The 22,730-nt window shown below is 44.5% G+C and overlaps 1 protein-coding gene across 4 annotated transcripts in view; it reads right to left on the minus strand.

The window, feature by feature from the left end:
* The window catches only part of SH3PXD2A (SH3 and PX domains 2A), an 842,113-nt gene that overhangs the window by 180,525 nt on the left and 638,858 nt on the right, over positions 1-22,730 (minus strand). For all 4 annotated transcript variants that reach the window (XM_086922729.1, XM_086922728.1, XM_086922730.1 and 1 more), the window contains one exon: positions 22,395-22,526. In XM_086922729.1, the coding sequence (XP_086778855.1) occupies positions 22,395-22,526 (132 nt within the window). The remainder of the gene's footprint in view (positions 1-22,394; positions 22,527-22,730) is intronic.

Consider the following 22,730-nt stretch of genomic DNA (forward strand, 5'->3'; position numbering starts at 1 on the left):
GTATACAACTAAATGGGCATAACTGTTTAGTTTTACATGCGGACAAGTGTCACGTAAAGGGTCACCTCTATGGTACGGGAGTGTCACACGCAATAACAGTGAAGACATGGAAACGTCACCCATATGTAAACTAAGCAGCTTTGACTAGAAAACAGCAATTTAGATGCAAACACGTTTGGCACAATGCAAAAGTGTCAAGTGTTGTGAAAAACAGACGCGTTCATAGGCCTGGAGGGTGCTGGCCGCTAGATCAGCTTAGTCTAGACCCATAAATCTTGAGTTTTAGGGTAATGAAGCTCTAGCTTCTTACAGGCCCGCTGCGCGTGGGGAGGGCCACTAACCCGTGTTCAGACGTCTTCAGAGACTCGGCAAATATGCTTTCACTTTTCTGCCCGCATATTTGTGAGAAAGGAGGCCCCAGGAGCACGTGATTATTGCAAAACATCTAAGCAACAACTGCGATACGAATGTGGAATATTTCAACAGGCGTGACAGAAAAACAAAATTCCTATGAACAACGGAGAACGTGTTCAGATCAAGACACTCGAAAAATACGACGAGACATGATGAAGAGTACACGCTGAGAACAAACAACATTTCCGGCAATAGAGGGAACTGTTGAATGAAGTGAACAAAAACCACCAGCTGACCCGGGTATGTAAGAATACCACAAAAACTGCGGAACTGCTCTCCTTTCGTTGGATGTAAAGATCTCGAAGTGGTTAACTTTGCCTCTGGGAATACGAGAGCTTATTTTTAATCAATCAAGCGGAAGTCTAGTCTTGCTCTCACCAGAGCAACCTTTCCCATCACCTGACAAGCGTGTGGAGTGGACACCAAGTTCCCCTGTTCGCTCTTCTATGCGCCTCTCTTCCTCTGTATATTTCCTTCCACACAATTTTACTTTTTTCAGTGGAGGGCAGCTAAAGCATTGTGAGCAAAATCTTCAAGATGTTTGCTTTCTTGGTCACAAAATTCGCACAACTCTGGCTCACAAGATCTGCATTGTGTACAAGACAGTCAAGATGCCAAACAGATAGGTCTTCTGATGTTCGCCGTTTTGGGTGAAACCCTAGCCTGAATGAGGCGGCTATCGCCTCTAAAGCTAAAATAGATTTATTCTACTGGGTGACATTTTGACAGCCCACAGTGCTGGTGCCCTCCTCTGCATGTGTATTGTATAAAAGCTCCTCTTGTGTGACATTATCAATAAGCCGGAGTATTAAAAAAAGGTGATGGGTGGAATGCTTCGAATATCCGAACTGTCAGGCCAGGTCCTCCCTGGTGCTCTCACCGAAGAGCCACAACTAGGGCAGAAACTGGTCTTAGGTTTATTGTGATATGGATAAAGAGGACCTAGCTTAGCAGTTCGGGCTGGACTGTGTCTATTGGAGCAGGATCAAGGCCGATTTGCATATGGCTGCGGCATGGTATGCAAAATAATAATGAACTGGGTTGCCACCCGAGAAATTACCAGTGGCTTAGATTCATTTAAGCATCCCACCCACCACTTCATTGTTTATAATCCATAAACTCAGCTTGGTCTTTCAACTACATTCTGACCACACAGATCTTTCTATTCAAAGCAAAAGAGATTGGAAGAGCTCCTTTCTAAAAGCCCAACCCTTTGCAGGAATGGATTCAGTTGAGAGGTCTATACCTAAACAGATCCAAAGTTAAATCAATCCAACAAATTAGAGTCCACATCCACTTCCCACACTTTTTTCGGTGAGCCTCCATCCTAGAGTAATGTACAAAGATAAGTAAAGAAAGTCAGTACTAGAATGTCGTGAAGGGCTCCCAAGCTGTACTTTGCTCAAATATAGTCATTGCCCTACCGAGACTAATGCAATAGAATGCACTTATGTTTTCAAGAAAGAAGTAATAAAAGTTTAACAACGTCTTGAAAACAAATCAGCCCCATTGGTTGTAGAATTAAAATATAGAGACCAAACACCCCCTTAAATTCTTCAACAAGATCTCAGTGGACCAAAATATGTCCTTTGTAGATGCTATACCAATGACATACAAAGGGCATTAGTTCCCAGGCCCGATTATCTACACACAAATGTGCATAAGATACAAAGTGGACTGAAACCTAACATTGGCACATGCTCCAAAACAACATAAGCACGACTCAGCTAAAACATTACAGGCACATTGTTAGACCCACATGTTTGAAGCAATTTACAACCAAAGTAACACCAGCAAAAAGACCTCCTACAACACTGACAGTAGCTGAGAAAAAATATTTTTAGCTTTGTTAATGCTTGTTTTGTCATAACTTTGGTAAAACTTTATTGGTGGGGTGGGGATGATTGACTGGAACAGGGAGCCTGCACATGTTCCTCACCAGGCTGCGTAATGCAGCCTGGTAGGAACATGCAAAGTGCGCATGAACTGTTTGGTTGGCCCAATAGGGCCACCCAAACAGTTCATGTGCACTTAGGGAGTGCACACCACTCCTACCCTGCTCTGGCATGCCCTGCCCCACCACTGACTGTAATAGGGAAAATAAAATGATAATAACGATACGTTATTTTATTTTTCCTTTTGAGCAGTGGGGCGACGCTCCATTGCTGAGAAGCCGCCACTGGGTGCCAGGCATGACACATCGTCAAGTCACCTTGCAGAACGGGTTACCCTGAACCTTGGCAGAAGGAGCACTCGAGCCTTTGTTTTCTCTGACAGCGCACAGTGCTTCGAAGGACTCCAGGGAATGTACGCTTGAAGTAATTATGGTACCGGAGAAATGGAGCTCAATGGGCCATCTCCTGCTGAAGCCTGCTCCACCCAAATCCGCTCCCACTGTCAAAATAATCATCTGTCTGAAAGCATGTGGAGCACAGGCATGCCTTTGAAGTGGCCCCCGAAGAGCGCCGCGCTAAAAAAAAAACAATTTTTAAAAAAAACACTGGAAGAAGAAACTGGGCCTGGGAGGTTGAGTTTGGTAGGCTCGTTGACGAAGAAATAGAGTCTTCCATGTTTGTTATACCATACAGCATTAGTCAGCAATATTAATTGTCACTTAAGATTAGGAGTGTGCAAAGTTTTTTATCACACAAGCGTAGATGCCAACAAGTGCCCTTCACATAGTTTAAAGAGCTTTCAGTTTTCCCTTCCCCCAGACACAAGCACAGCCTCTCATGCTCGAGAACTCATGCATGCAATAAACATACCCAAAACACACATTGGCAAAAATGAAATAGGCCTGGCGTTCACTGCCAGCTTATTGGCTTAGCGAATGACAGTGTTTTTACTGTTTTTAAACTTTTTTTTAACAAAAACATTAAAAAGGGCATTCATGCATGTGCGCAAATGCGCATACAGAGGCGGTTGTTAATGTTTATGTATTAAAGTTTAGAAACTGAAAGTTGACTGCCCATGTGTGTACATTCAGGCACATGCACAAGCAAACGTTGACCAATGTTTTTGTAATAAAGTTTTAAAAAACATTAAAAGATGGTTGCCTGGACGTGAGCATGCGTACACCTGAGGTGCCATCTTTGAATTTGTCAGAATCCCAGTCTAAGATGGCCACATGAGTGTGTGAATGCGCACGTGCAAGCAGCCGCTATGGAATGGGTCTAAAGACCGTTTAAAAATGGACATCTTGTACAGTGCACTTGCAGAATGCAATACACAGCAAGCGGCGGCAAAGGTTCAGAAGCAACGTTTGGCGAGCTGCCGGAACACTGCTAAGTAGGAAAAAACAGAAGGTTGCAACTAAAAAGCTCGGCACCCCTCTTTTTAGGTCGAGCAGACCTACCCTCAATGCGTGAGCATTGAAGGTGTCTGCTTCAGACCTATTGTGGCCCGTCGGCCTGTGTTCTTGGGAATGAGGACACCAATCTGTCACGAGCGTTTTTCCTCGCGGGAGCGCGCGTCTGACCCGCGCATGCGCAGAGTACCCGCACATGCGCAGAGTAGCTCACTCAGACGCAGGCAGGCAGCCCCCACCCCTCTGCACGCACGCACGCACACACAGGCGAGCGCATGCACACACAGGCACACAGACACTCGCTCACACACACACACCCCCCTCCCTCACAGTCACACACACGCATGCACACATACATACAAAGCCCGCCCGCCCCTGCACTCGCGCGCGCACATGCTTCCCCCCCCCCTCGCGCGCGCACATGCTTTTCCCCCGCTCCCCGCCCCCCCCCTCCCCTCCCCTCCCCCGCTCAGCAACCCACTCACCGGCTTCCTTCATGCGGCGGCTCTCCTCAGCTGCAGGGCCCGGCAGCAGGACTCTTCTTCCCTCCTTCGGCACCGGGGCGCAGGGTAGGCTCCTGCCTGCTCCGGTGCTCCAAACACGGCTCCGTTGAATCGCGGCTCTTCCGTGGGAGGCGGGGTAGGCTCCCGCCCTCCTACTTCCTGTTTCTGGTTGTCCCGCCCGGCCTGCCTGACTTCCTGATCGCAGGCCGGCGGCGATGTTCCGTGGGAAAGGATAGATAAAACTGAATACAAAAAGAAAGCTTTCCATTGCCTAAACATGGTAAAAAGTATATAATTTTAAAATAATAGCAAGGAATACATCCTGGTAGGCAGATGTAATTAGAATGGTTCCGGAAATAATGTTTAGCTTTAAGGCACATCACTGGGAAATGTTTTATTTTTGCTGCAGAGAAACGGTACTGTTGCGTTTAATTACTGCATCCTGAAGACTTGTCCTGTTGTAGTGCGTGTTTGTTTAGTATGAACTCGACCGAAGGTAAACAAACTCGACTGACGGTAACGACGCGCTTTACTTTACATTACCAGTTGTATTTCAGATGGCCAGGGAGTCCCTACTGTACACTACACACGGACATTCTCTACATTAATCATACACGCACCATGTATCTCCGCTATTTAAACTTCTCCCCGTAAGCTGCTTATTGTTGTGGATTTTCACAGGGTAAATGCTCAGCTACCCCGGCGTTGTGTAATATTTGGTATCCCCTTGTCACCGGCTCTCTAAAGGCTTATGTTGCTAATATTCAAAGGTGAACAACAGACTGAACGTTTACTTATTTCAGTTGCTTTTATACAGCGTGAGTCGCCAAAAGACTGTTCCACGGTTTTCGATCCCACTTGTTTTGTTTAAATATCATGGACTTGTTACACATCAAAGTACAAGCACCGCTATCAAATTAAAGTGAAATTGCGGACCCCCATCTTTCAATGGGTGTTCATAAACTGTAAAAGACGGGAGCCTACTCTCATGTGAGAATTTCAAATCCCGTTTAGGGGCGAAGACACCCGGCAGACTCTGAAGCCCCACCTACCCCTCTATCGCCACTGTCCGCCATACCGGCCCTTCACATCTGCAGCGGAAGCAGGTCGCACTTTCTAGAGTCCTCAATATCTGTAAAGTAGTCATTGTATTGTATTGTATTGTAATTGCATTTATATAGCGCTTACTAAACCCGGACAGGGCGTGGAAGCGCCTCTTCGGCGAGTCACACTGACCGAGGCTGCAATCGTTGCTGTTCATTGACAGTTACTGAAGCAATGTTATCGTGGGCTTCAACGGATGACGTCGGAAATGCTGAAGAGCCCAGCCCCGGCCTGAATAGGTTTAGAAAGAGGAGGCAGGCCGCCTGTTTTTGGGCAACACTTCATTTTCCTGGACCAAACAAACTTTCCATTAGATGCCCCTAAGTAAAAAAAGAAACAAATAATGGGCAATTGCTCCTGACTTGAATATGTAAAGCGAGCTTGTGGTCTCATCCACCTGGCGCTGACACCAAGCGGCTTGGGGTTTTATAGGAGTGTAAAGTTTAAGTTTGGTTGAGTGGGTTACTGGGCGTCAGGGAACCATACGAGCATGGCGCTGTGCGTCTATGCCACACAAGAGTTCAGGCGATCCCGTGCTACTTAACCTCCTTGGTAATCACGTGACAACTCTGTCCTTTATTCCACATCTTGCTTCGGTGCTAACACGCAGGAAAAATCTGTTGATACCACTCTTGGTGAGTGTGTGTAAACGGGAAAGGGACATCTTGAACATATAAGAATAGTGCCAGAAGCTGATTTTATTGCATTTCAGTTGTATTAATTTGTTTACATAATGAGGTCATGAGAAGGGGCAAGTTAAATCATTTTCACATGTGAATGTTGGATGTGGCTAAGGCACTAATCAGTCTTCACTCCTTATTATGTAATAGCCAGACAACGCAAAATCAGTTATCTCTACTGGTACAGGGTTCCTCGTGGACTAGGGTTTCTTTGGTCATATCTCTATTACACATCCTAAGTAGTTTGTATTATAAAAAGTGTTGTGTATTTCGTCAATTCTTCTGCAATGTATGTCCCGCTGCAATAAGGACGGACTGGGGCAAGTGTATTTGCTACGTTCTGTATTACACACACACAGCAAGATAGTACCAACGATGTTCCCCTTGTTGATTGCATGGCTGCTTCTTGCAATAAGCTAGTACAGCATGTCAGGGGTCCGTGAGTGGAGCAGGATACGGAGGTAAGTGCCCGCGGTAAGACTGCAGCCCTGCCAAGGGTCAACCAGGGGTTAAACGAATGGACATTTGCTATTGTTATCCCATTCCCTCAAAATACTTTCGCATGCAATTCACAGCGCCAGTACTTGCTTGTAGTGTGTTGGTATTGCTATTGTTATCCCATTCCCTCAAAATATTTTCTCATGCAATTCACAGCGCCAGCACTTGCTTGAATTAGTGTGCTGGTATTGCGCTTTGCACAGACACCAACCGTTTAGAAGTCAGACTCCTGTGGCTCGCAGCATTCGACCCTGTTTTACTTTAATACTTATGGCAGTCCTGGCTGCTTTTTTTTCTTTTTTTGTGTGTGTGGTTAGAGGTGGTGCGCTTGGTGCAGGGCAGATTGTCTCTTAGGGAGATCTCGCCAGTAAGCTGTGCACCCCCTCCCTCTTCACACAGTGACATTTTATATACAGGTTGGCAGATCTGTATGAAATGTGCCATTAGTAGGAGACGAGGCAAACAGTGCGCTTGTGTTTCCTAGAACTCGCATGTATTCAGAGGGTAGGAGGCTTCTGAGTTTCTAAAAGCACTTTGCACTTCAGTAGGTATAGCCCACACAAGAACAGTTATCCCTCTTGAAAGTCCTCCTTCATGAGCTGAATCGCGACTCTCCAGTTCAGGCGTGTGTGCTCTCTAGGGCTTAAGCATGATTAATTGTTGGCAAACTGGTCTGACACCTACCTAGGTTAGTGACCTCTCTGTGACAAAGAGCCATGCCTTGTGGACTACCAGATCCTGTACACCTGTGCTTGCATACATTCAGTTCATAGTGGGCACTTCACACACACTCTGTAAACACTGCACCCTCACACACTGTACACACTACACCCTCGCATACACTGCACACACTGCACCCTCACACACACTGCACGCTGACACACACTGCACCCTGACACACACCCTCCACACTGCACCCTCACACATACTGCACCCTTGCACACACTGCACCCTTGCACACACTGCACCCTTGCACACACTGCACCCTCACACACACTGCACCCTCACACACACTGCACTCACACACACTGCACACACCGCACCCTCCAACACACTGCACCCTCACACACAGTGCACACACTGCACCCTCACACTCTGCGCACCCTCACACGCCACATAATTACACTGCACTCAATTCAACATACACTCCAAATACCACTCAGTGCCACATAATTACACTCCACATAATTACACTGCACTCAATGCAACATACACTCCAAATACCACTCAGTGCCACATGATTACACGCCACATAATTACACTGCACTCAATGCAACATACACTCAGTGCCACAAAATTATATGCTACATAATTACACTGCACTCAATGCAACAACACTCCAAAGAATACCACTCGGTGCCATATAATATGCTACATAATTACACTGCACTCAATGCAACATACACTCCAAATAACACTCAGTGCCACATAATTACACGCCACATAATTACACTCTTCTCAATGCAACGTAAATACACTCCACATAACACCACTCAGTGCCATATAATTACACACCTCATACTTACACTCTACTCAATGCAACATAGATACACTTTATCTATCTGTCTATCTATCGCACTCAGTCTATCGCCCTCACTCTATCTATCTATCGATCGCCCACACTCTATTTATCTATTGCCCTCACTCTGTCTATCTATCGCATCACCATAGCATCACTCAGCACCACCACAGCATCACTCAGGGGCACCACAAAATCACTATGCGCTACTACAGCATCACTGAACGCCACAGCATCACTCGTCGCCACCACAACATCACTCGGCGGCACCGCAGCATCAATCTGCGCAACCATTCAACAACAACTAGTTCAAATATGTTCTCTCAATGTTTCAAGCTTTATTACAAATGTCACAAAAAGATGTTAATATTTCGCTTCTGTTCTTGGATTTTCGTTAGAATAAAATACAATGAACATAATCTTCACAAAAGTTATTTACAAAAGCTATTGTCATTATAAATTACAATAAGTTTTATTTAAGTATTAATTATTCAAAAAAATAAAAGCCATTTCTATTTGTAATATCAATACATCCAAGTCACGTAAATACAACACATATTGCATTACAAATGCTTTAGGTGTCCCATTTGCGAAAGTTAAAACTATTGCCATTGTAAATGACAAAGCTATTAATTACGCTATTTTCAAAACCAACACATAAATAAAAAAATTGTCATTTACAATACCAATAGCTCAAACTTTCCTAATGCGAGACCTATTGCATTGCAAATGCTTGTTTAGCTGCAGTTGGCTATTGTTTACACCAGACAGACAGACACTCACCCTATTAGTGAGCTGAAGACCACGGAAACCTCTTTGCTGCACATCCTAGCAGCCAACCGTAAGAGAGCAGTGGAATTATATTGTGGCTAAAATTGTATTTAACAGACAAGCAGTGTGTCTTGGTTTAAGGCTATACAAAAGTCTGTAGACCCTCTGAAATTAGCCATAAGTGAGGCAGTGAGAGGTAAGAGCTGAAATGTTAGCATCAAGCAGCACAGTGGTACTAACGAATAACATGCGAGTCAGAAGCACTCCCCAGAGGTGTACTTCAACAAATTGGGGAGTAAAGTTGCCAGTGTGTCATGGGCCGCAGTGCAAATGAGGAAATGCCCCTCCCATATATGCTGTTCGAATTATAAATTACAGCAATAATCAGGGTTCAGTGGCCCCTCGGCTTCAGGACCCCAGCACAACTACATACGCTTCACCAATGCAAGTGTACGCCCCCTGGATGTCTCAGTCGCTATTCCCAGCATTAACCAAGGAAATGACTGCGGTCAGACTAGGAAATGTGAAGGAACATAATAAAGGGTTGCTTTGTCTACAGTGCACTACACAAAATTAATTTTCACTGAAAAAACAAATGTTAACGTACGTTATAGTTAGGTGAAAATGGCAGTTAAAATGTAACTAGTTAAAACGTAACATTTAAAACTCTAGAAAACACTAATAGTCGCCACTTATAGTTAAATGAAGTAACTGTAACTCGCGCCTCTATTATGCACAGGGTTTCCACCAATTATGTAATTTCACTTATCACTAATGTTATATAACATGTCATGAGTGTTTTAATATGCGAGGTCATAAGCAGTGCATGGTAAGGGTTTAAGTTATAGTTACTTGAGTTAACTATAACTGGTTAATTTCAGTGGTTTTTAGTGTTTGACACATTATATTTTAACTGACATTTTCACCTAAGTATAATGTCACTTTAATCTTTGTTTTTTTTCAGTGAATTGCCAAGATTTTACTAATTTGAAGTAAGATATTATTACTATACCTAACTGTAACTGTCACTTTAACCTTTGATTTTCCTCAGTAAATTTCTGGGGGGTTTTAACAGAAAGTAATAGAAGGGAGCTCATTTGAAAAAAAGAAGACCTACTTGCACAATCATTTATTAATATCCACAATACAATACATTTCTTATTAATACACACGACAACAACCAAGAATAATAATTGTACCAAAAATGGCTTAAATAAAGCATTTTTAATTTAAACAGCTATAAACGTGTTTCAGTCTTTCTTTAACACTCTTCAAGCATCATAATGCAGTCATGGGACAAAAACATGGGGTCCCCAAACTTCAGCTGAAAAGCATACAGCTTCAGCTCGAAGTAGTTTAAGAACACAATAGCAAGCTCTCCTGGGGGTCATGTATTTAATGACCCAGAAGACTTACTATATATTTTTTATGGTTCTGGGGGCCTGCTGTGCTCCCTGCAGCCCCCACAACATTTAAATAAATCATTTGTGGTGCCCCAATTTTAAAAATAAAGTCCTCACAGGGCATTTTTCGGTGCTGCTCCAGAGGAGTGAATATTTTAAGAGTAGCTGTGGAGTTTTTTTTCTTCTTAGTGGCCTCTCACCCCAAGTATTTTTCTTATTAATAAATGTATATTTTGGGTGCCTGGGTCCCACCCTGGGGGGGGACGCAGACTCTGCCACAATGCCACCATTTCCTTGTTGGCTCCCCGGCCTGCACCCTTGTTGGCTGTGCTGAGAGTCGGCTACAACTTTTATTATAAATTTGTTTTTAATGGAGGGTGCCCCGGTCCCACACGAGGCACAAATAACTCTTTTTTTCTGTTGGAAGCCCATGGGCTCCACCGCTCCCCATTCAGCATCCATCCTGGGTGCCCGTAGGAGCTGACCACTTTTTAACATTTTTTAATTATGGTGTCCTAGTCCCTCCCAAGCACTCAAAACATTGGATAATGTAGGGGACTGCGGTGGGAGTTCAATGACCCCACCGGCTCTCCATACACCACCCGTCCTTTTTGCCAGTGGGATCCGACTTTACTTGTTTGATCCTGCCTGATGGAGCAGCTTCTGTTTCCGATTCCCACCGAGCTGGAGGAAACCCATGTTCGCTAACTGCCAGAGAGCAGACAAGGAACACACAGTGTCCCAGTGGATGGGGTACCCAGGACACAGTCTACCGTCTGACTGTGAGGATGGGGTTCCCGGGGCCAATAAGTGGTTCGGTGGGGAGGACCCATGCCCCGTCCCCAAATAAATGAAGACTGTGTTGGGCCCCAGAGGTCGGGGAAAGAGGTGGCTTGGAAAGGTTAGCCTCAAGCTCCCTTTGCCAAATAAAAATAAGTTGAGCCCAAGGTTTGAGGTCCCCAGGGTCATACAGCTCAGGGAGCTGCGCACATACACATCACCTCCCCATATTAAAAAAAAAGAATGCAGTGACCTCCCCATGGCCTAGTCCACCATGGGGGATTCTAATTATGGAAAGGAGGGAGGGGGATTTTTTAAAACAATTTTACTCCTGTATCGCAGGACTACTGCGCTTCTGCTAAAACCAAAAAAGACAGTTTTTAGCCTCAGGGAGTTCGATCTGGAACACCCCCACAAGAACTTGGGGGTCAGGATATCCCTACCACTCACCAACCACACCTTATAGGTTTCCTTTTCTTTTTTTCCAGACACAGAGACGGAGTCATTGAGTACTAGGGTAGTTATCAAACATCTTTGTTGATGTAAGGCAGTCGATAAGATCTTATATTTTGATCAGCTAGTCCTATGATACTCCTGAGTTTATAAATACCTATAGATTTTGAACTTCAATTCCTCAAAAATGACAAAGGGAATTATACCAAATCACAAAAACCATGATTTTCTTGGTTAAGATGGTGCTTTCTGCCAATTTTTGTGTAATTCCATTCAGCCTTTTTGGCTGTAGCGGTGTCTAAATTTCCTGTAGGAAATTACATAGTAATAACTTGTTATGGCATCACCACTACCCCCCCACCATCACCTTCTCAGCCCTTGCTTGATAGATCCCCTCAAAGTTTTCCAAGGAGCAGCGGAGGTGGATGAACCGTTTTTTAATTTTTTATTTAAGTATTGCGAAGTTTTGTTAAACTGTCCCACTGTTAATAGCAAACCAAAATTTCCAATTCCTATGGAAACTGGTCCTACCTAAAACTTCCACTGTGTAAGATATGTACATTCACAAAAAAAACACAGGTTTCAGGGACGTTATAGTTAGGCTGACATTTCACTCGTACAAAACCAGAGAAATTCAGCCGTTATAGTTAGCGAAGCTAACTATAACTCACGTGGCCAAGCAATGCACTGCACTGCTGAGGACGTCACATATTACATCACTCATGACATGGTCAGTGATATCACTGATGACATAATCCAGCAACTGTTTCAAAAAGTTTAATATATATATATATATATATATATATATATATACACACACATACATATACATACATACACACACGCCAAGGTGTATTGAAGAATGAGTGGGTGTATGAGTGTCTGAATGCATGATTTAGTGGGTGTGTGACTGACTGTATAAGTGAGTGATTAAACTTTTCTTAGTGAATGCATGGGTGAATGACTAATCTGTGTGAATGTCTGCATCAGTCTGTCAGTTGGTGTCTAAGTGGCTGCATGGGTTGGTGAGTAGCTACATGTGTGTCTATATGGGTTGATGATTGGTTGTCTAAGTACCCGTATGGGTGCCTGAGTGTCTGGGGGGGGGGGGTCTCCCTGCATGGATGTGTGAGTGGGTGATTCACTGGGTGTATGGGTTCAAGAGTGTGTCTGGGAGGGGTTGTATGGGTAAGTGAGTGTACATATGGATATTTTGGTGAGTGAATGAATGTCTCAGTGGTATATGTGTGAGTAACTACATATTTTAAAGGCAGTATATGTGAGTGTTGGAGTATAAAAGTGGCTATGTGAGAGTGAGTGATTGTGAGAGTTGCTGTATGGATGTGTGTGTTCTTGTGTCAGTGATTGTATAAGAGAGTAAGTATGTGTTAGTATCTGTATGAATACATAGGTGGTGTGTGTATAACTGTAGAGGTGAGTAAATAGCAGTGTGATTGATTCTTTGGGTGACTGACTAGGTGTGTGAGTAACTCTATGGGTGAGTAGCGGTACGTGAGTGTCTGTATGGGACTATAGGTGCATACATTATTGGTAGTATTGATGAGTGGCTGCGTGTATGAGTGACTGTATGGGTGAGTAAGTGGATGTGTGTAGACCTATGAATTAGTGGTTGGGTATGTACCAACTGGTATTGATGTGTCTATGGTTTTGAGAATGGTAGTCTGTATTTTAGAGTGGGTGTATGAAAGGTTATATTAGGGTGTGAGGAGGTGCATCAAATATTAAATGGATGATGTCATCAGTGATGTAATTTGAGCTGTCATCAGTGATGCCGCTGACCATGTCATGAGTGTTGTAATATGTGATGTCATCAGCAGTGGCTAACTATAACGGCTACATTTCTCTGGTTTTGTACGAGTGGAATTTCAGCCTAACTAGAACATCCCTGAAATCTGTGGGTTTTTTCAGTGAATTTCTAACGTTTTTTAAATGCTATTTTCTAACTATGCCTACATAGGTAGGATATGCAGAAAAAGGAAGAAAGGCACAAAAAGAAGCAAGAGAAGTGCAGAAAGAGGCATGAGATGTGCAGAAAGAAGCAGAACTGAGAAGATTTGACCACCTATAGGATTAGCTATCTGTTTATTAAGCTACCATCTTCAGATGTATAACACATGTGAAAATACATGTACAAGTTGACATATACCTCAGTCACGAGAGCCCACAGACCTTTAAATTTGACAGCTTGCACTTCCCATTGGAGTACAGAAAGAGGCAAGAAAAGTGCAGAATGACGTAAGAGGTGCACAAGGATGCAAGAGAAGTGCACAAAGAAGCAAGAGAGGTGCAGAAGAAAGAAGCTATAGAGCTGCAGAAAGAAGCCAGAGAGGTGCGAACGAAGCAAGAGAAGTGTAGAAAGAAGCAAGAGAGGTATAGAATGAAGCAAGAGAAGTGCAGAAAGAAGTAAGAAGGGTGCAAAAAGATGTATGAAGGGTACAGAAAGAGGCAAGAAGAGTGTAGAAAAGGCAAGAAGGGTGCAGAAGGAGGCAAGAGGGGTGCAGAAACAGGAAATGGGGGTGCAGAAAGACGTAAGAAGTGCACAAGGATGCAAAAGAAGTGCACAAAGAAGCAAGAGAGGTGTAGAAGAAAGAAGCTATAGAGCTGCAGAAAGAAGCCAGAGGTGCAGAACGAAGCAAGAGAAGTGCTGAAAGAAGCAAGAAGGGTGCAGAAAGATGCATGAAGGGTACAGAAAGCGGCAAGAAGGGTGTAGAAAGAGGCAAGAAGGGTGTAGAAAGAGGCAAGAAGGGTGCAGAAAGAGGAAAGAAGGGTGCAGAAAGAGGAAAGAAGGGTGCAGAAAGAGGCAAGAAGGGTATAGAAAAAGGCAAGAGGGGTGCACAAAGAGGCAAGAGGGGTGCACAAAGAGGCAAGAGGGGTGCACAAGAGGGGTGCACAAAGAGGCAAGAGGGGTGCACAAAGAGGCAAGTGGAGCACAGAAAGAGGGAATATGGGTGCAGAAAAAGGCAAGAGGGGTGCAGAAAGAAGCAAGTGATGTGCAGAAAGAGGCAACAGTGGTGCAGAAAGAAGCAACAGGTGCAGAAAGTGGAAGAGATGTGCAGAAAGTGGAAGAGATGTGCAGAAAGATTCAAGAGAGGCACAGACAAGCAAGAGAGGTTTGCGCACTATTATTGCCAATTTAACACCTAAATTTAGCAATAAGTAACACTTGACCATTCCAGCTTTGCAAAGGGCCTTCCACCACACTGTCACACATGTCACTGCAGTTTTGTTAACACCCTCAGCGCGGCGCGAATTTTCGCGCTGTGCTGAAGGTTCGAAAAACGGGCGTGGTCGTGACGGAACGGTTCCGTCACCAGCACAGCCCAACCGACGCTGATGACGGAACTGTTCCATCATAAGCGTCGAAGGGGTTAACATTTTAACCGTTTCAGCTAGAAACAAGGATTTTTTTTGTTCAAATCTGCAGATTGTGCGTCAGATGATGGATAATGTGGCAAATGCAGAAAATGTATAATTAGGTGAACATCTGCGTGGCCGAACAGTCCCATAATTCCTGTGGCCCTTCTTATACCTCTGACTAGGTCCACAAGTGCTCCTCTGTGGTTGCTTCTTTTTTTGTGTCTTTTTGAATTTATAGTTTTGTTTCTATGGAAATAAGGAAGACTAACCTGAGATTACCACTGCACAACACAGACTACCATGCCACATAATTACTCTTCATAACTCATAATCCCACGCCATATAATTCCTATATACTAAATAACACACTTCCTATCCGCATAATTTCACTGTACAACATACCACATAATTCCACTACGCAAAACCTATTGCATTGCAAATGCTTGTTTAACTAGTTGTAACGTTTACAGAGTGGCGGAGAAAGGGGGCAGGGCCCCCAATCAGCACTCAGTAATTCCGCTGCGTAGGACTTACAGGAGGTACCAGGAGTGCTTCTTGGCCCCCAAAGTCCCTGAGGAGTAAAGTGTACTTTATCCCCTAACCAGTAGTGTGCCAGGAGGTATGTTTGCAGAGTGGTGCAGAAAGGGGGGCGTGGAGGGGTAGTTGGCCTCTAATGTCCTTGGGGGACAACTACCCCTCCTGTTACCTCCAGTAAGTCCCACACAGCAGGATTGCTAAGTTCTCATTGGAGGCCACACCCCCTTTGCCCACCACTCTGCAAACATGCTCCCTGTTGCGCTCTTGGATGGTGATTACAGTCCCCTTCGCTGCTGGGGGTCCTTAGAGGCCAACTAGCCTACCTGTTACCTCCGGTAAGCCCCACACAGCTGGATTGCTGAAAGGTGCGCAGATGCCACATCCCCCTTTCTCCAACAATCTGCAAACATGCCTCCTGGCACACTACTGGTTTGGGGATGAAGTCCCCTTTACTCAGGAGGGATTTTTTGCCATTATCTTGCTGTACTAGTGGGATTGCGGCAAAAAATTCAAATAGTGACCAGGGCGGCATTGTTTAATTAATAAGGGGGGGTGCATGGCCCCCCTCCTCAACATGCATTCCCCCATTCCCGCGGCCCAATTTATGAATATCGGTAGGGGAGCACACAACCCCCTTCCCGGAGCCATATTCGGCCCAGGGAAACCCATCCACAATGAGCCAAATGTATTAACATTGGGAGGAGTGTGGCTCCCCTCCCCAAACCATATTCAGCCCGTAGGACCTCAACCCCAGGGCTCGATTCAATAAACATGGCTGGGGCACAACACCCTTCCGCCAGCCATATTTGGCACCATGGACCCCATCCCCTGGGGCCCAACTTATTTTTTAAGGGGAGTGGGTCACGCAGCCCCCCCTGCCCACACCTTTAAAACACCCTGGGGACCCCATCCCCCAGGGCTGTCACTTTTTGAAAAAGGGAGAGAGGCTATGCAGCCCCCCTCCCTGAGTCTTTATCAGTCCCAGCAGTTTCCCTTCCCACACCGGCACGAGAATGTAAACTTATATGTTCCTTGGCCCGGTGGGAGCATTTGTAAAACTCATGCCAAATGGGAGCAAACACAAAGTTTGCTCCAAGAAGGCGGAAGCTTTAAAAAAGCTCCCACCAGCCGGGAGCAGACTTGTGGTCCATTTCCCTCCCCACACCAATTGAATATTGAATGTGGTAGCTATCTTCTCAGTAGCAACACACCTGAGAAATGTGATTGTTTTTGACTTTCCTCAGAAATGCAGAGAGTACACGCTAAACGCACTGTGCACAACACCTAGCACACAATTAGTATAGCACATTTAATAGGAGGAACCAAGACTCTTTTGTCTGAGGTTACAAACTGATAAAAAAATTAAAATGTTGTCTTCAATGGAGAAGACATCAATCTTGTTTAGCGCTTCCTTCCTGTGGAGCCCTCATGACAATTTGGGGGAAAGAATATTCTGGATAAAGTAATCATGGCAATACATGTGCAACTCCTTTTGTTATTCAGTATGGAACTCTTTTCAAGACAGAGCACATGAACCTCCACTAGCAGAAGTCCCTGCCACAATGAAACAGCCAAGACCTGGAATGACCTCCCCCGGTACCTCAGAGCCTCACTATCGCTCCAGCAATTCAGGAAGGACCTCAAGAGATGGATGTTCAACCGATAGGAGAACAGGCAGCCTTATCAGACAGTACATCAGAGACCCTCACGAGTGAAACAGCCGCGCTCTACAAATCCTGTTTGATTGATTGAAAATTGAGGAATACCTGTTTGACTCAGTGGTGGCAGCGAACTATTTCTTGCACTTCCAATGTCACTCATTTAGCTGTTTAGTGAAATATTCTCATGGAGAGCTCAAAATCTGAAACAGGAGGGTGACCGATATCATGCCGATTTCACGAGGTCCAGCATTGTCTATATTTAAGATGTGGAGATTCGATTCACTATCAAAAACCAAGAGCTGTGGGTATAGTGGCAGGTGTTTGGTCTAGTAAACAAAGTGCCAGGCACAGAGTTATGTCGTTTGGGTTACAACATGGTTGAATCTTAAAAATTAGTGGAAAGGGCAGAGTGATGAAAGCTTTTTCATGTCAGACACCTAGGTAAACGCATGTGGTCTCTTGATCGAAGAGCGAGAGAAAATGTTTTCTTTTTTTCACAATGGCTCCTGATAATGCGATTGAGCAGACCTTGATAAATTCCATCCAGGAACGAGGTGACTCACTGTAGCACTCTTAAGCAACAGCATGGGTTGATTAAAAAAAAAGATAAACAAAACAAATTCCTCTAAGGTAACTGAAGCTCAGTGGGGCACAGTGAGGGTGCAGGGGGTACACTTGGAAAAGTAGTGGGGCTTCACCAAGCAAAGGATCCCTTGCAAAGGGAAGAAAGTGGCAACGCTTGACTTTGCTGGGCACAAGTTACCAACTTTCAACAACAATAGCCAAAAGTTTGACCTACACATACCATATCTTTCTTCCAGAAAGTAACAAAGGCAAAAAAATATCCGATAGTTTATGTGAGTGACCAATGAAAACAACTAGACCTTATTTCGACTTTGAAGGGTAAGGGACTCAGTTTACCTTGCAAACCAAGAAAGCAAGGAATATAGGAATTCTCATGTATTTCCAAGCCTGAACTGTAAATGGGGAAAATCCCACAGGAAGCAAGGAATTAAAAATGTTAGCCTAAATTGAAACAAAACTTGAACTCCAGGATTTTCTCATAAAAACCAAATTCAGGAATTACTAGTTGGTTCCCCAGATGATTTTGCTAATTTGTCTCTCAGTTTTGCTTGAAAACATCTGAGCACTTAAGAAGAATGTGGATATTTGTTTTGGCTGACAGCAGGATGGACAATATAGCAGGTAGGGATGGCATGTTATGGAGGATGATGTGGGCACAAGCAGGATGGCCAACAAGCTTCTGCAGAAAGTCCCATATGTTAAATACTTCTCCACGTGGAAGAATATTCATATTGTGGCAATCAGGTAAGAGGATGTCAATCAAGATAACCAACTCCTGCTTTCATCTTCCATGTTTGATAATCTATGTTATCAATTTGATAACAAGTCATTCTTCTTGATAAATGTTGCCAAGCCATATTTTATGAATGTCAGCAAAATCCCTGACAAGGCTGAAGTATTGTTATACAAACGTTTTACATATTTAATCCCATTATTTGTGCTTGAGATATTACATTGTGTAACACTGCATTTCCTACCTTCCTCCGTCTTTGGAAACGTATAATCCGTTGTTCGGCACACTGAAGACATTGGTCATTACAGATATGGCCCATTGGCGTACTAACACAGTGACATCACTGTTCTTGAACACTCAGAGGTTTTCCTGACAAACTATAGTGTGTTTATGGTTTGCCATGGCACTGAACCAGCCTTTCTTTTGCAGGTTACTACACGTTTCGCCTCACGTCTGAAGGTTAGGGTCTCTAAGTTCTGTGCTATATTTTTAGATACATCGGGTGAGGTGGATCAGCCTCTGCCTGTTTCAGGGCATCCTTTAAAATATTGTAATTTCCATTTAAGTTTCCTATGTTCAGTACATAGTTTTTACAGCTGTTTTGTGACTTGAGCTTTTGTTGCTATTAAATCTTCATGGGGGTTAGAATAGATCCGAACACTGAAAAAAGACTAATGGGCTATGAAGGGTCCGCATACTTGCACCCACCCTCTGGGTGAGGTTGTTGCTGAGCACCTGATGCTGAGAGTACATAAATTGTTTTACGTACGCTTCTCATTACCTCCGAGTGAGTTCAGATGTTGAGATGAAGGCAGCCTCCGTTCACATACAGGTCTCATACAGAATCATCTAGAACTCTTATCAGCATCACAGCCCATCAATGACCAAGGGCTTGGAGCAACAAGAGACAAAAACACAGAAAAAAAGTCTTAGTGACAGAGGTCATAGTTTCCTTGAAGGTCACGAGAACGCCTTTCTTGAGCGCCAATGACTCACTTTTGTTCTTTGCTCGGGTGAAAATGAGGATATCTGGAAGCCTCTTTACAGTCTCCAACGTGCTGTATCTGCCTCCTGCTCCTCTGCCAGGAAGGGATACAGTTTATCATCCTCCTCTCACGATAAACAGTAAAGAGACAATGTTGTGCTGGAGTCATTTAGAGCATTATAGTTCCAGATGTTACAGAACATTACTCGGGGCCAATGCAAGGAATTGCCTGCCCTACAGGAATGCCATTGTGCTGCACCTAAACCCCAGCGTGTGCTGCTTCTGGGGGCCCCAATATCCTGGTCTGTTGGTCCAGTGGGTGGTCAGCCACTACACTACCTGGCATGTGAACTGACCACAGCAAGAGTAACATCCAAATCCTTCGGTGAGGCCTATCATTCTATCCAGCCTGCTCATTCCTCCCACTTCACAAGTCTTCTCTGATCTAGACACAAGAGATTATTGAATTTTTGTTTTATGCATGCCCGACCTAAATCCAAAAAAAATCTGAATGCTGGGCAGACACAATGGAAGTTTTAGGTGTGTGTGCGCTTCACTTTTCCTTCCTGACAGTTAATTGCTACCTTATCAAAAGCAGCCCTTTCACAATAAAACTGTTTCTGGGTCTCCTCTATTTAAAAAAAAAAAAAATCATAGATCCCTATACTATCAAAGGGGTGGCCCTGATAACACACAGTTTATCGCCTCGCTTCTCTGTACCAATTAGCTATTAAAGGGTTAAAATAAGTTGTTCAAAGTTTGGAAGCAGCTGGGGGTGTGCAAACATCTGGCTAAGGCAACTCAAGACTCCAGTGAGCTCAGAAACGCTCCATGTCGGTGGGATTGCGTGTCACGCGCCTGCTCTCTGTCAGGTCCGCGCGCGGAGAAGGGTTTGCTTTGGCGGGGGTTGATAAATGGATCCAAACGTTGCTCGGGGGGCGGGCAGGGCCTCTTGACCGCGGCCCAGAGCTTGGCTTCCCCGTCTCAGTGGGAGTGGACACGTTGCGAGGCGGTCAGGCGGGGCCGCTGGTTTTGGCTGCTATGAGGGAAAGTTCAGCATCAAGTGGGGAAGGCCGGGGATCCATAAAACAAACAGGACTTCTTTCCTAGAGATGTTTTCACGAGTGTTAAACGAACGACTAAACAGTACGTACGAGTGAGAATGAAAAAAAGAACCTTAAATAAACTAAGTTCTGAGTGAATTATTATCACCGTACAAAACATATAGCAACAATACAAAAATCTGCTGAGCGTGAGTATACTGGTAACTTGAGTGAGATTCCAGTATGGCGCTCAGCATATGCGGTAAAGTTCCTAACAGGCGCAGGTCTGCACATGTGAACACCTGCAGGCTTTCCATATTCCCCAAGGAGGATGCCTCAGTGTGCTGGTTGTGCAATGAATACGCTGCACAGCTGGCTGCCTGATGTGTACATGTGTACACTCATAACTGCCGCCCCGTAGGGGAAACTGCTTTAAAGAGTCATTGGATCACCAGGCCCCGGTGCTTGTCACGACATGTCAGAAAATAGCAGGGTAACTAGAGAGTAGGCTTTTACAGAACCAGGTTAATAATTACTGCGAAAAATATCAAGAACAAAAACAAAATATAGCCATGGTCAAGATTACAAGTACAGTCAGCGGATTAGGCCAAAAAAAATCTATCAGAGGCAATTGGACAATTTTCAACTATAGTATCTCTCCCAAAACCTTATAATATGCAGAGACGTATCCAAATATAACAATGGAAACCATCAGAGTCAACACCCAGTGACATTTGGGTTCAAGAATTATACGGGGGGGTTGAACAATGTGGGGTGTTGCTTGGGTTGCTGGTGGTTCTAGGGCTTTGCACATCTCTGCATCGAAAGGCGTCTTGCAATTGGAATCCCACAAACTGCAGCAGATGTGCAGCACCTGCTGACCTCCCTTCAGGTATGCAGGAGCATCAGCGGTGTGTCCCTCACAGAGGATAGATAGCCCACAATGTTGATAAGCATTAGCTTAGGAAAGAGGAGATTTTGCTGATCACCTATAATCCGCCTCCAGGTATCAAGGACATTTTAATAATTTTGGAGGCCCTTGCCCAAACGAATTTTTGGGGCCACTGTTCAGAACAGCTTTGAATATATGAATATGTGTTCCAATTTCAACTCTTTAATGCCCTTTTTGGCCAGGTCACTGGTAGTGAACAGGCACACTCACCCAAATGCTCAATGTGTTTACATCTAATATTCAGGGATAGTGAGGTGTGTTTTCAATATTGTAACAGCAGCAGTTCACGAATTTTTCTACAAATCTCTGTGAAGTCAAATTTCTAATAAGCAAAGTACTGTTTCGATCTAAAAAACTTTTTTTTATGGATGTGGCATAAAACATTAACATTTCTCTGCAACATGACTGTACAGACTCTACATATCACCCACATTAAAAGATACATTAAAGTAAAACGGTATTTAAAACAATCTGTTTAAGAAGTATTAAAGGCCATCCAGGCAAGAGACAGCAGAACAGAAGTGGATCTATTTTTTTGTGGGGGAGGTTTGAAATGTTGGGGCCCTAGGCTAAAGACCACTTTGCCCATGCCTTAAAACGTCTCTGTCAGCTATAGAAAACGGTGTAGGCCCGATCTGCAAACAAGGCCTCTGGGATGTACCACAGTAAGCATCATCACAGAAAGGATACACAAAAGAATAAGAATGCAGACTCAAAAGCAAAATCAACACACCATCAAAAACACAATGTCTTCATTTTTGTTTTTCAGCCTTAACGGTCTTGTTTCACTAATGTGGATAAAACTTTTATGCACATTGACAAACATTTATATGAATACATGTATATAAGACGTTCTTGTGCTGTATTTATACAATATAGTACATGAAAATACACATTTGTAGGGGACATTCTTCTAGTAAGAGGAAACATTTTGGCCTCAATCCCAAACCAACAAGGGGAGACTTCGAACTCGTCAGCCAGCAGCCTAGCACAGTACCAGATGGGCTAATGCACAGCTCCTGGAGGGGAGGGAGAGGAGAGGAAAGAACAAAAACAGACGTGGGGAGGGAGGGCAGGAAGGGACTTACCGCTCTCGTTCTTCTCGATGACGTCCACCACCTCGCCGGCCTGCAGGCTGATCTCGGAGTTCTCCTGCTTGGCATAGTTGGAGACCACCACGTATTGCTCCAGGATCATGGGGTCAGAGTTGGGGTCCGAACCTGGGGATGGAAGAAAGCAAGCGGTCAGCCAGCTGCCGGACGTGGCTCCCTTGGGGTGACCTCGGTGCACCCGACTCATGGTTGGCCTCCGCCTCGTCGAGACAATCAGAAGCCAATGTGAGCTCGCTGCATCTCCGCAAGTGGCCGGCCATATAGCAGCAGCCTCCCCTGGCCCCCAGCAGAGCGGCGCAGAGGGACATTGGG

The sequence above is a fragment of the Lissotriton vulgaris genome, chromosome 5 (assembly GCF_964263255.1).
Source record: "Lissotriton vulgaris chromosome 5, aLisVul1.2, whole genome shotgun sequence".
Classification (NCBI taxonomy): Eukaryota; Metazoa; Chordata; class Amphibia; order Caudata; family Salamandridae; genus Lissotriton; species Lissotriton vulgaris.